Source organism: Suricata suricatta, chromosome 11 (genome assembly GCF_006229205.1).
Source record: "Suricata suricatta isolate VVHF042 chromosome 11, meerkat_22Aug2017_6uvM2_HiC, whole genome shotgun sequence".
In the NCBI taxonomy this organism is placed as follows: Eukaryota; Metazoa; Chordata; class Mammalia; order Carnivora; family Herpestidae; genus Suricata; species Suricata suricatta.
The window spans coordinates 10,450,555-10,464,324 of record NC_043710.1 but is presented as its reverse complement, the minus strand read 5'-3'; the positions used below and the strand labels follow the sequence as shown (position 1 = coordinate 10,464,324).

At 39.8% G+C, this 13,770-nt stretch overlaps 1 protein-coding gene across 1 annotated transcript; it reads left to right on the top strand.

Annotated features, from left to right (window-relative positions):
• The first annotated feature begins 550 nt into the window (after positions 1 to 550).
• Positions 551 to 7,906, top strand: OOSP2 (oocyte secreted protein 2). The gene is made up of 4 exons (XM_029915458.1): positions 551 to 626; positions 4,809 to 4,987; positions 5,697 to 5,800; positions 7,743 to 7,906. Exons 1-4 carry the CDS (start codon positions 551 to 553, stop codon positions 7,900 to 7,902), a joined length of 519 nt encoding a protein of 172 aa, XP_029771318.1. The 3' UTR covers positions 7,903 to 7,906.
• Positions 7,907 to 13,770: the final 5,864 nt, after the last annotated feature.

Sequence of the window (13,770 nt, the reverse complement as noted above, 5' to 3'; positions counted from 1 at the left end):
GACAAATCAATGAAGTTAGATTTGTGCATTTACTTGATGTGGAGAAAGATGTCTTTCATAGGTCCCTGTCTCCTCCTGGGGACGTTTGTTTCTGGGCAAGTCACTTTATTATCTCTGCTGCTGTGTCTTCCAGTCAAACTCAGAGAAAAGAAGAAATAATCATCCTTTGATTTCAAATATATATGATTTAGGCTGTTCCACGTATTAGATGGACACCTGAACGTCAGCTAGTGCCAGTGGTTTCTTACAATTTAGCATTTAATGGAAGTGTTGTGTGCCATGCCAGCCTCCCGGATGATCTCAGCAGGCCTCATGCAGACACCATCAGTTATCAATGTCGCACTTTTTGCGTGATATGCCTTTTGGAGATTCAGTGTTTGGGAAATCTGGAAGCTTGTAGCTTTTAGGTGGTTGACAATGAGAGAGAGCCCCATGCCCTCTCTAAATCAGTGGGAAAATGAAGACAGCTGAGGACAGGACGCCATATAAAGTCATGTAAGCCCGAAGTGCTTCCTGCTTCCTGAGACGTCCTGGCTGGGGGTCTGCCCAGATGAAGGTTTTTGTGGCTCTAGGGGTCTGGACGCTCCTTGCTGCCTTGATATGGCCTTGTGCTGAGAGCATCTATGGTAAAGGGCTAGTTCTAGAGATCACTTCCTTGGAGGAGTTATGGTCACTTTCCATGCAGGAAGTCTCCTCCTGAAGAGTTCGGATCTTACAAGTAGCTAGAAAAGAAATGCTTTGGGGCTGAGAAGACTTGAGTCAATAAATGAGGCCATCTGGAGTGGGGGACTCAGTGTGTCAGGACCCTCAGGGGTATGGGGGTGTAGGGTGTTGGGACCATCTGAGGTAGGGGGGTGCAGGGCCATCCAGGGTGTCGGTGTCATCCAGGGTGAGGAAGGAGGGCATTGAGATGTGTGAGCCATGATGCTCAGGTGCAAGGAAGAGTCTACTCTGGCCAATTTGTGTAGCAGCTACACGTGTTTCTCAGGCTTTCCCTCAAATTTCTCAGATCCTAGAGGCATAGCCTCATCATGTCACACTGACTCTAATACTAGTATGAGGAAAATAAGTGGAGACAGAAGCCTGGACTCCCTGTATGTCCATGCCCACATATCCTTTTGAACCCATCTTTAAACCATTGGAAGCTTTTTTTGTTTAGGAAGGATCTTTCTGATACTCTTATCTTGGTGATTCACATGGAGTGAGTCGGACAATCGCTGATGTGGGGCAATCGCTGATGTGGACCACCTGCTTTCTCCAATGCCACTTTCCCCACAAACCATCTCCCTGAGTTCTCTTACTTTCTTGATTTATCTGTAAAGATCCAGAACTTACAGGCTTAAAAAGTGTCAGAAACTCTCGTTCATTACATATGAATATGTTTTCATGCTGGGAAGACAGATCCTCCAGTGTTTAGGAATATCCTGAATGTATTCCAAGGTCTACTGGTCCCTATTACTGTTCTGGGAGCTTTCCTACTCAGGGTTTGAACCTCTAGCGATTCTCTTCATTGTGTGATCTGACTTTCTACTACTACTTTGTAATGGGAATGCGAGTGAGCACCGTCCTTTAGGAACGAAGATAATAGACAATTAGCCCCTCCGACACATTACTGGGTTGCTCAGAGTCATGGTACACTTCTTTGTGAGAAGTATGAGATAAAATATTGATAGAAGATGGTCATTTTTAAAGGTGCTTGTTTGACTATTTCTTCCAACAACTACCTGTTGTCAATTCCTAAATTGATGGAAGAGTCGTCTACCGGGGGATAATTTAATGAGCTTTTGCTGTGGGAAGATTATCCTCCAGCTCTTAGGATTTCTACAGCTACCATCGAGAGGCAGTTTACTCAGTAAATCTGTGAAGAGATTAGGGTCAAAATCCATCACGTATGATTTGTGCTTCATGGCACAGGTAGTTTAATTTTTAGATGACATGCAAACTCCCATTCTAATGTTTGGCGTATGGCATATTATTGTGATCAGCATGAATAATGGAAAACATCCGTGAAGGTGATCCTAATTGCCTTAGGAAGGAAATCTTGCTTCCTAATAATTTTTCTGACCACAAATCTGTTCATATATGCCTTTCAATGACAGCCTTTAAACAAGACTTTTGACTTGGAGCCCTTACCAATTTACTCATCACTTTATGTCCTTTCTGCAGGAGACAAATAGCTCCTTATCACACCTGAGTATTACTGACCATCCTACTATTGTTGCTTTATGTAAGAAAAAATTTTTTTTTAACATTTATTTATTGAGAGACAGAGAGAGACACAGCATGAACAGGGGAGGGGCAGAGAGAGAGGGAGACAGAATCTGAAGCAGGCTTCAGGCTCTGGGCTGTCAGCACAGAGCCTGACACGGGGGCTCAAACACATGAACTGTGAGATCATGACCTGAGCTGAAGTCAGATGCTTAACTGACTGAGCCACCCAGGTGTCCCAACTTTATTTTTTTCTTCTGCCTTTAGAGATGTACTGGTGGGGGACAGGAGGCACTGATCAGACTTCAGCAGTGACTCAACTACGTGTTTCTGGAATAAGAAGATACTGCTGTATTTACTTCCAGGTTTTGTTAGGCTCCAAGGAGATATTTAACATGTAAATACTTTGTGGCTCTGTTTGGAACACCTATAGTGCCTTGGAGACCCTTGGGAGTATGGGAAATTTGTCTTAAATGTCATCCCAAACCACTGTAGCTTAACTTTCCAGTGACTGGCTAGAATTGCCACCTTGTGTGCACATTCACTTGAATCTGTCCAGCCCAGTCCCCTAAATTGGTCTGAGGCTCTGAGAACACTCTGTCAAATTGCCCAAAATTCTATTCAACCTGTGAATCTTCACTTTGGTGGCCTTCCCTGACTCATGAGTAAATTGCATTGCAGTTTTAACCAGTTGTTTTTTTTTAAATCTAATAACTGGGTAGCTATAGAATTCGAGCCCTAGCCAACCAACAGTATGAAGGCTGACTTCCTATAGGTTGGATGGCTGTCAGACTTTCATTCTTTTCCGCCCCTTCCCTTTCTTAAACAGTAACAGGGAAGTTTTGTAATTTCAGCTGCGTGCAGGTGGTACCAGCAACAAGGGCTACCGTTCAAACTATATACAATTAACTCTCACTGGGCTCTGTGCAGCTGTGAATATAGAGATAATTAAGAAATGAAATCCATGTTCAAAGTACTTATCCTAGCTTGGATGCCAGGTTGTGTTAGAGCAATTTATGTTAGTGTCAAAATAGATAAGATTTAAACCCTGTTACTTTCACTTTTGCAAAACATGAGGGGCTGTGTCAGATGAGATGTGGGGCCATGTTCTGGGCTATGAGTCTCATGCCGTAAGTGTGGAGCAGGTCCTGGCTCCCTAAGAATAGTCGCAGTTTGGAAAAAAAAATCTTTTAAAAAATGGTTATCTGTCATTTCAACTTTGTATCGTTAGATATATAAGGTGTGTGTTATGACTTGCTTCTTTCTCATAATTTTCAGATTGATCACTTTATACATATAATTGTCTTCTTTTGTGTTACATAGAAGTTGATTGTACAAAAACATTATAATTTCTTCATTCAGGTGTTGGTCATTTGGCCTGAAGTATTTTGTTCATTTGTATTTATTATTGTTGTTGACCTATGCTTGCAATTCACTTATTGCAACCATATTATTGCTTACTTTTTAAATTTTATTTTATTTATTTAGAGAGTGAGGGAGCACATGGGAGGGACAGAGAGAGAGGGAGACAGAAAATCGCAAGCAGGCTGTGCCCTGTCAGTGCAGAGCCCGATGCAGGGCTCGAACTCAACAAACTGTGAGATCATGACCTGAGTCAAAAGCAAGAGTTAGACACTTAACTGACTGGGCCACCCAGGTGCCCCCATTGCTGGTTTTTTGTCCTTTTTGTTTCTTTTAGTGTTTCATCTCTCTCCCCTCTTGCTTTTTTGCCTTCTAAATTGTTCAAAATTTGTTTTTCTTCTTCACTCTGTTTTGTTTTCCAATTTGGAAGTTAAGTAACCGAATTTATTGGTTCCCCCCCTGCCCCCTGTACTACTACTCATCAGACCTCTTTAAAGCTAATTAATCTGTGTTTTCTTTCTTGAACACTAGTAGGACCCATGCAGCTCACCTCTGAGCACCCCTGCCCTGGGGATCTCTGGTTAAAGACCGCCTGCGGCAGGTTGGAATCCACATCTTTACTTCTTCCACAGGGTAAATGAACCCATTGGAAATAGAGATGATCCCTGCTGGACTGGAGACTTGATGTAGAGGATAAGAATAGGTTTTACATGGAAACCTTCACAGCACTTCCACCCCAAGCAGGGGCTTGTCTCTCTTCAGTCTTTCCTCCGAGGCTCTGATTGTCTTTGGTTGGGGCTGTTCCAGATCAGGGTTCTCCTCACCCACCCTCTTCCCCTCTCCCCCTCCGAAGAGCATTACTGGGAAGACATCGCTCCTATCTGAATGCATTGCAATTTACATCTGTCTCTTCTGTGTGGTTCCAGATACATCACTCTCTTTAGAATCTAATTTCTTTCAGAGGACGCAGGGGACTAGAGGATTATGATTTTTTTATGTGTTGATTTTCTTCCTTGTGAAATAACTGAAGCCTCATTATTTGAGGACATGACTATGCAGATATTTTGGAAAAACCAGTAGTGTGAAAACCCTTTATATGTTACTCTTCAAGCCTTGATTACTTTTGCTGAAGAAAGAAATGCCTTTTATTTACCACCAAGTGCCGAGCGGAATATTCTTTGGGCTCTTCTTGTAGATAAATACACATCTGACACTTTCTTGTATGATTCTTCCTGCAGTGACAGTAAGTTGTTCAATGGACTGGGTGATGGTCTCTGTTAGCCCATGGGGGCACAAGAACAATCTGTACATATCTGCTGATGAATTGCATCTGGGATCAGGTTGCCCTGTGACCCGGATACAGACCTATGCATATGATTTTATATACCCCGTACATGACTGTGGGATCAGGACGAAGGTAAATACAGGGACTATTTATAAAAATAACTTCTTAAAAATTTTAAAAAGATTTCTTTATTTATGAGAGACAGAGTGCAAGAAGGGGAGGGGCAGAGAGAGAGGGGAACACAGAATCTGAAGCAGGCTCCAAGCTCCAAAGTGTCATCACGGAGCCCAACGTGGGGTTCAAACCCATGAACTGTAAGGTTGTGACCTGAACCGAAGTTGGATGCTTAACCAACCGAACCACCCAGGCACCCCTAAAAATAACTTCTAAGTAGTTTTTTAGACTTTTATACCTGGCTCTAAAATTATTGTCCTTTTTTTTAGTATGTTTTAAAGAACATATTTTGCTTCTACTTGTGATTTACGGGGAGACAAAAACATGATTTCTTTTTTATCATTCACTGGACGAACATTGGGCCATCCGTGGGCATGAGACCTGAGAGCACAGGTTTCCAGACTGGTTAGGACCCCGATTTTAAGTTGTCCTTCCCCTACTCTTGTATTTCACTAAAGCTTAACACAGTTTTAAGTTTGATTCGATGCTCTGAAGGGGAAAAGTCACCTAGAAAGGTTTATCCTATTCGTTGGATTATTTGAACTGCCTGTGCTCTGAGGAAGTAGGTTTTCACTACTGTTAGTTACACGTCTAGGTATAAATCTTAAACGAATACAAATGTATGTAAGCAGCCCTCTTACCTTCTGCTTAAACTGTGCTCCTCTAGGTTGTCTCAGAGGATACCCTCCTTTTTCAAACAGAGATGTTCTTTAACCCTCGGAGTAGGCACTATGCGTGTCAGAAAATCCCTTTGGAATGTTTTGCCTCTAGGTGAGTCCAAGAGACCAGACTCCTTTGGAAAGCATCCACTTCATTTTAATGTAACCAGATGCTTCTGCAGAAGCATAGACCTTAGACTTGACTCTCCCGTAAGCGTACGTCCAAACAAACATGAAATTAACATTTATAAAAAATACATATTTTTATTTTTAAATGGAATATTCATTTCAAAATAAAAACATATGCAATCTAGTGTAACTAGGTTATTTTACGGTAACTGAACTACGAAGCAGAATCATTAGATACCCAGTCACCTTAATAAGTGGAAGAATCAAGCATGATACTATTTTTCAATGTTTTCTCCTTCGTAATACCCTAATGCATCTCATGGTTTAATTCCATGTTAATAGAGGAAATGACTACAAAGAGAAAACCAGTCCCTCATTTTAATCCTAACTCATGGAAATGCATGAAAGGAAAGGTTTATCAGCCTAATCATTAATGCACTTTGCTTGCAGTTTTTTGAAACTGAGACACTGAATCCAAAAGGGACCCAGTGTAAATTTTAAGACTGAGTGGAATGGTAGATACTGAAACACTTCACCATTTCATTGTAATATTTACACTGAGTTTTATGAGTTACAAATCTTGGCAAAGATTTTATCCTTATTTGGTATATGGAAATAGTTGACATAAAAAAAGAAGGTAGAGCTCAGAGCAAATGTGTAGCAGCTTTAAACATGATCAGATTTTTTTCAGGGGGGAGAACTGGTACTTTTTATTGTGGTAAAATATATATAAGGTAAAATTTATCATTTTAACCATTAAAAAAATTTTTTTGAGAGAGAGATTGCAAGTGGGAGAAGGGCAGAGAGGGAGAGAGGGAGATAGAATCGGAAGGAGGCTCCAGGCTCTGAGCTGTCAGCACAGAGCCCGATGCGGGGCTCAAACTCAGAGCTGTGAGATCATGACCTGAGCTGAAGTCGGATGCTTAGCCAGCTGAGCCACCCAGGTGCCCCATTTTAACCATTTTAAGTAAATATTATATACAGTCATATTGTTAAATACTTGGATCTTCTTTTAAATTTACTTAAAATTTTTTTTAATGTTTATTTATTTTGAGGGAGAGAGAGACAGAGCATGACTGGGGAGGGGCACAGAGAGAGAGGGAGACACAGAATCTGAAGCAGGCTCCAGGCTCTGAGCTGTCAGCACAGAGCCCAATGCAGGGCTCAAACTCATGAACCAAGAGATCATTACCTGAGCTGAAATCAGTGGCTTACCTGACTGAGCCACCCAGGAACCCCAACTCTTTTAACTTATTTTGTAAGACAAATCCAAGCCTGAGGAATTTAGTGATACTCTGGGAAGTAGCTGACACCAATACTGGTTTCTGTGGACTCACACACACACACACACACACATTTTAATTCCTATATATTAGCCAATACTTAGAGTAATATAAAATGTTCTGAAATAATGCCCTGGAGGTATTGCCTCTCTGTAGGCTACCAGATTAATTAATGATGACTACAGCATTTCTCCTTTGGTAGTAATTTTGATGTTGATTACAGCTTATCTTCCTTAGGAAAAAAATGAAAACAAGGCCAACAGAGATATATGATTAGCTTACTGGTGCATACATGTTACTGCTCTACACACACACCCACGCACGCACGTGCACTCTATGCTCCCACTACATGGGGCCAGATTAAGCTTTTGACAGCTTTTACTTACTGTTCTTAGGAATCCACTTGTCTAAATCCATTCTACCGGGCACTTTGGCACTTCACTAAAGCAAGCATTACAAATCTTCAGTTGTCCAGAAGGTACAGGCACTGCCCTGAAATCATTATACTGAAAATGGCCACTGTGTTAACCAGTGGCAAAAAAAATAATCTTGGTCCCACTTGTAGACTCAGAAAGACCTGGCACCTAGTATGCCAATAAGAGCTGCTTCTGGTTTGTTTGTTTGTTTTGTTTTGTCTTCTAGGAAATCAGTGTGGCTTACACCAGTTTCTACAGATAATGAAATAAAAGGGGACCCCAGTCCTTTTGTTGTTGACTTTGAGACAACACCAGAAGAGCTAGAATTACTAAGTACAAGTCAGATGAATTCCCTCTTACATGAAGACTTGGAATTGGCATCATGAACTTTGTTGGAAGAACTATGTTTTGTTTGTATTAAAAAACGTTGGTATAAATCTTTTCTTAGATACCTTACCCCTAAAGTATTCCTAATTCAGTAAAGGTCCTGATTCAGTGAAGGTATATCTTTCATTTTTTTATTCATATAGGGGTATAGCCAATTAATTTAATGTTAACAGGTAATTTATACTAACCACTTGAATTTTACTTTTTAGGGGCACCTGGTGGCTCAGTCGGTTAAGTATATGACTTGTTTTCGGCTCAGGTCATGATCTCACAGTCATGACATTGACCCTGTATGGAGCTCCTCACTGGGCGTGTAGCCTGCTTCAGACTCTCTCTGTGTCCTTCCTTCTGGCCCATCCCAGCCTGGGTGTGCGTGCTCCCTCGCTTGCTTTCTCAGTCTCTCTCAAAAAAAATGTATTTTCTGTTCTATATGGTAGAACAATATGTCTTCAACAACAATAATTTGATCCAATTGACACGAACCTTTGAGAAATATGTTCTAAATATATTTTGTTAGCAGGGGTGTCGGGATGGCTCAGTTGGTTAAGCATCTGACTTTAGCTCAGGTCATGATCTCAGTCTGTGACTTCCAGCCCTACATTGGACTCTCTGCTGTTGGTGGCATAGAGCCTGCATTGGTTTCTCTGTCCCCCTCTCTCTGCCCCTCCCCTGCTGACGTGTGTGTGTGGGTGTGTGTGTGGGTGTGTGTGTGTGCGTGTGCTCTCAAAAATATACATTAAAATATTTAAATATTTTTTTTAGTAAAAATAAAGAATAGAGGGGTATGTGGGTGGTTGAGTCTGTTAAGTGTCTGACTTTGGCTCAGCTCATGATCTCACAGTTCGTGGGTTCAAGTCCCAAAGCCAGGCTCTATGCTGACAGTTCAGACCCTGGAGCCTGCTTCAAAATCTGTGTTTCCTTCTCTCTCTGCCCTTTCACTGCTTGCACTCTGCCTCTCTCTCAAAATAAATATTTAAAAAAAAGAATAGAGATAGGTATCTAAATGTGCCAGAGAATAAATTTGTGCAGAATCTAAAATTTAACATATTCACAGGCAAGACAAAGTCCTTTTGTGTGAAGATACTTTAACCAGTGTGGGTTTTCCTAATTAATCAGTAAAGTTAATTCCTAAAAACAATTCTATGTATATCATATCTGAGTAAGTTTTGCAGAAGGATATTAGATTCCTATTCTAGGATTTAAATAGCCACTTTCTTTACTGAAATTTGATGTCACATTTTCTGTTCTCTTCCTGATGTGATTTTTCCACACTTGACATAATTGACTGATTGAGGTGCTGATAGGTTAGATCATCATATCATAATATCATCTTCATATAATCATTTATCAATAGCTTCCTGTGACTCTTTTCCCTAAGGAGGGAGTTTTCCCATGGAATACACAAAAAAGTCACTTCTGACTTTTGGTATATTTCTTATATCATTTATGAGAATGGAGCTGTGCCATTCAACTGCCTATTAAATGTATATTTGGATGTTACATGAGTCTGAAATCTGATTTTGCTAAGGTACTTTTCACTAAGATATTTTCATTAAATTAAAAAAATTGAAGTGCTATTATATAATTTTCAGTAAAATGCTGCTTATAGTTGTCCAAGAATTTAAAGATTGTCACAATGGGCATCTACCTTTGACTGTTAATATAAACCTTAGAGGTAACACTTTGGCGAGGTTTCACATGTGTCAGACAATTTTACTAGCACATATTAACAGCTCACTTAATCCTAATAATCCCAAAGTTACGTATGACTGTTATACCAATTTTACAGATAAGAAAAGAAACATAGGTTAAACCATTTGCCAGCTGCTCTTAAGATTGGTGATCTTTTCCTATTCTTAGAGGCAAAGCTTTCAGCTTCTCACAATTGGATAGCGTGTTCACTATGGGCTTGTCTGATACAGGCTTTACTATATGAAGGTAAAATTTTTCTCTACCTAATTGGTTGACAGTTTTTATCATGAAACGATGTTGAATTTTGTCAAACATCACCATTCTATTCAGCATAATATTGGAAATCCTAGCTAGAGCAGTTAGGCAAGAAAAAAAAAGCATCCAAATTGGAAAGGAAGAAGTCAAATTATTTGTTTGCAGATGACCTAATCTAATGTATGTAAAATCTTAGTCTCCACCAAAAAACTGCTAGACTAATAATAAAAATTCAGTAGAATTGTAGGATAAAAAAATCAACATATAGAAACCAGCTGCATTTCTACACACAAACAAGGAACTGTATGAAAAAAATTCTAAGAAATCCCATTTATAATATCAAAATGAACAAAATACGTGTGAATATATTTAACCAAGGAGGTAAAAGATCTGCACACTGAAAACTATAAAACATTGATGAAAGAAAGTGGAGAAAATACAAATAAAATAGCATCTTGAGTCAATGAGCTGGAAGAATTCTGTTGAAATATCCAAACTCCCAAAAATAATTTATAGATTCAATGTAATCCCTAATAAAATCCCAATGACATTTTTCACAGAAGTTAAAAAAATTCTAAAATTCATATGGAACTAAAAAGACTCTGAATAGTTAAAGCAATCTTAAGAGCAAAGCCAGAGGCATCACACTTCCTGATTTCAAACTATATTACAAAGCTATAATAATCAAAACAGTATGGTACATGCATAAAAACAGATACATAGAATGGTGGAATGGAATAGAGAGCCCAGACATAAATCCACACATATATAATCAACTAATCTTCGATTAAGATACTTATTAGAAGGTGTATGAGGGTCAGTAAAGTATCCTCCAGACTGAGAGAGCACTTTAAGACCGAAAAATGAAGGAAGCCATTATATACTATATACATAGAGTTTTAGTCAGGAGCACTTACCGACAGGGAGGATGGGGCAGGCAGGAGGTTATGCAGACAGTACCCAGCTATTCTCCACCCCCATTCTCTGCTGCTGTTCTCTGCCCAGTCCAGACCCAACTTTTATGGAAAGAAGGACGAAGTGGTGAGGTCACGGATAGTTATCTAAAGTGAGACGTTCTGTACACTAGTCATCTCAACTAGTTACCTAAAGTGAAATCTTCTGGATGTCACTTTAGGGACCATCAAAACAAGCCTTCCTGCATTCCAGTCTGGGCACATGTTAACCTCCTCTCCATGTGGAACTCATAACCCTGAGGGAAGTCATTGCTCAGGTGTGAACAAGATGGAGGAACAATGATGGAGTCAGTGATGGCAGCATTCGTACATTGCCAAAAATACACAATAGAGAAAGAATAGTCTCTTTAATAAATAGCATTGGGAAAGCTAGATTTACACACACATGCATATGCACAGTGAAATTGCATTCTTATCTTACAGCATACATAAATACTAACATGAAATGAATTAAAGACTTTAAAAACCTAAGGCTGTAAAAGTCCTAAAAGAAAACATAGGAGAAGAGCTTCATGACGTTGGGCTTGGCAATTAATTAGATACAACACCAGATGCATGGCAACAAAAACAAGAACAAGTGAGACTACCTCAAGCTAAAAAGTTTCTTCACAGCAAAAGAAACAAAATAAAACCAACCTATGGAATGGGAGAAAATGTTTTCAAACCATACATCTGTCAAGGAATTGTATCCAAAATATGTAAGGAACTCCTACAGCTCAATAACAAGAAAACCATCAGATTAAGAATTGGGCAAGGACCTGAATAGACATTTCCCAAAATAAGACATACAAATGGCTAACAGGTATGTGAAAAGGTGCTCAACATCACTGGTCATAAGGGAAATGCAACTCCAGACCCTGAGTGATTACCTCACATCTGCTAGGCTGACTATTTTTAAAAAATCAAAAAATAACAAGTGTTGGCCAGAGAAAAAGAAACCCTTACATACTGCTGTTGGAAGTGTTACATTGGTACAGCCAATATGGAAACCAATGCAGAGTTTCCTCAAAAAATAAAAAATGGGTCTACCTCGTGATTCTGCACTCCCATGTCTGGGCAAATATCCAAAGGAAGTGAAATCAGTATCTCAAAGACATATTTGCACCCCCACGCCCTCTGCAGCACTATTCCCAATAGCCAAGATATGTAAACAAGCTAAACATCCGTCAAGGGACAATGGACAAAAATGTGTGTATTATACATGACATGTTATACATGTATTATGAATATAGATATTATTCAGCCACGCAAAGAAGGAAATCTTGTCATTTGTGACAACATGGATGAACCCAAAGGGCATGATGGTGAGTGAAATATGCCAGAAAAATAAAGACAAGTACTGCGTGATTTCACTCATATGTGAAATCTAAAATAATGTAACTTACAGAAACAGAGAGTGGAAGGAGGGTGGTTACCAGTGGTCAGCGGCGAGCGTGGAGGAGAAATGGGAAGATGTTGGTCAAAGGATATGAACTTTCAGTTGTAAGATGAATAAGGTCTGGAGCTAATATACAGCATGGCGACCGTAATAAATGTGGTATACTTAAAATCATCTAAGAGAGTAGATAGTAAGTATTCTCATCGCAGGGATGCCTGGGTGGCTTGTTGGTTAAGCGTCTGCCTCTTGATCTTGGCTTAGGTCATGATCTCACGGTTTGCGTGATTGAACCCCATATTGGGCTTTGCACTGACAGTGCGGAGTCTACTTGGGATTTTCTCTCTCTCGCCCCTCCCCTGCTCTCTCTTTCTTAAAAAATAAATTAATTTTAAAAATATTCTTGTTACAAAAAAGGTAACTGTGTTAATGGATTTAATATAAAATTAGCCTGATTGTCAAGCTATTTCATAATGTATATCAAAACATCACATTGGATACTTTAAATATACACATATTTTTAGTGGTCAGTTAAACCTCAAAAGGGCTAAAAATATATATAAAAATAAGAAAAATAAAAAACAAAAAATAAAAATTAGGTGATCTGGATCTAGGTCTGTCTGCCATTAGCCACTCTCCCCTGCTGCCTCAAATCATTTTAAGTTGCTGACTTTAGGGGCGCCTGGGTGGCTCAGTCGGTTAAGCGTCTGGTTTCGACTCAGGTCAGATCTCATGGTTCGTGGGTTCGAGCCCCACGTCGGGCTCTGTGCTGACAGCCAGCTCAGAGCCTGGAGCCTATTTCAGATTCTGTGTCTCCCTCTCTCTCTGACCCTCCCCTGCTCCAGCTGTCTCTCTCTATCTCTCAAAAAGAAATAAAAAGCATTAAAAAAAAAATTTAAAAAAAAGTTGCTGATTTTAGTTCTCCAGAAAACTACTAACGCGGTTACACAGCCTTCAACAAAATGAAGAGAGTTCATACCTAGGAACAGAGAGTGCCCTTTCCTCATGTGGAAATAAGAATATTTTATACCGACAGATTTGGGAGGGTATAGAGGAAGGTGAATAATTTCTCCGGGCAAAAGAAATTATGGGATGTGAGGCAACAAATTTTTTAAATGTTTTTGTGCTATAGGATGAAGGTGATGATGTGGAGGGATTTTAGGAGGGCCTCCAATCCTGCCACTTGATTCCCCCAGCGGTGTGAGAAAGGGGAAGGCATCTTTATTAAATTCTCACAAACATTTAACGATGAGGCCAGAACAAATCCTGTTCCAATCTTCCTGTCACAAACTCTCCTGTCATCTTTAATGATCATGGATTCAGTTGTTTCTGTTTTATCTTATTATTTTATTTTATTTTTAAATTTATTTATTTATTTTGAGAGAGAGAGCAAGTGGGGTAGGGATAGAGAGAGAGGGGAGAGAGAGAATCCCAGGCAGGCTCTGCACTGTTAGCACGAGGCCTGATGTGAGGCTCAAACTCATGAACCGTGAGATCATGACCTGAGACAAAATCAAAAGTCAGATGTTTAGCCTACTAAGCCACCCAGGCACCTCTGGCTGTTTCTACTT

Excerpts from the sequence above, each read along its gene's own strand:
- OOSP2 (XM_029915458.1), top strand. The coding sequence starts at position 551 with ATGAAGGTTTTTGTGGCTCTAGGGGTCTGGACGCTCCTTGCTGCCTTG. Across the intron at positions 4,988-5,696 it reads ACTGTGGGATCAGGACGAAG|GTTGTCTCAGAGGATACCCT; the intron begins GTAAATACAGGG and ends GTGCTCCTCTAG. Across the intron at positions 5,801-7,742 it reads TTGGAATGTTTTGCCTCTAG|GAAATCAGTGTGGCTTACAC; the intron begins GTGAGTCCAAGA and ends TTTGTCTTCTAG.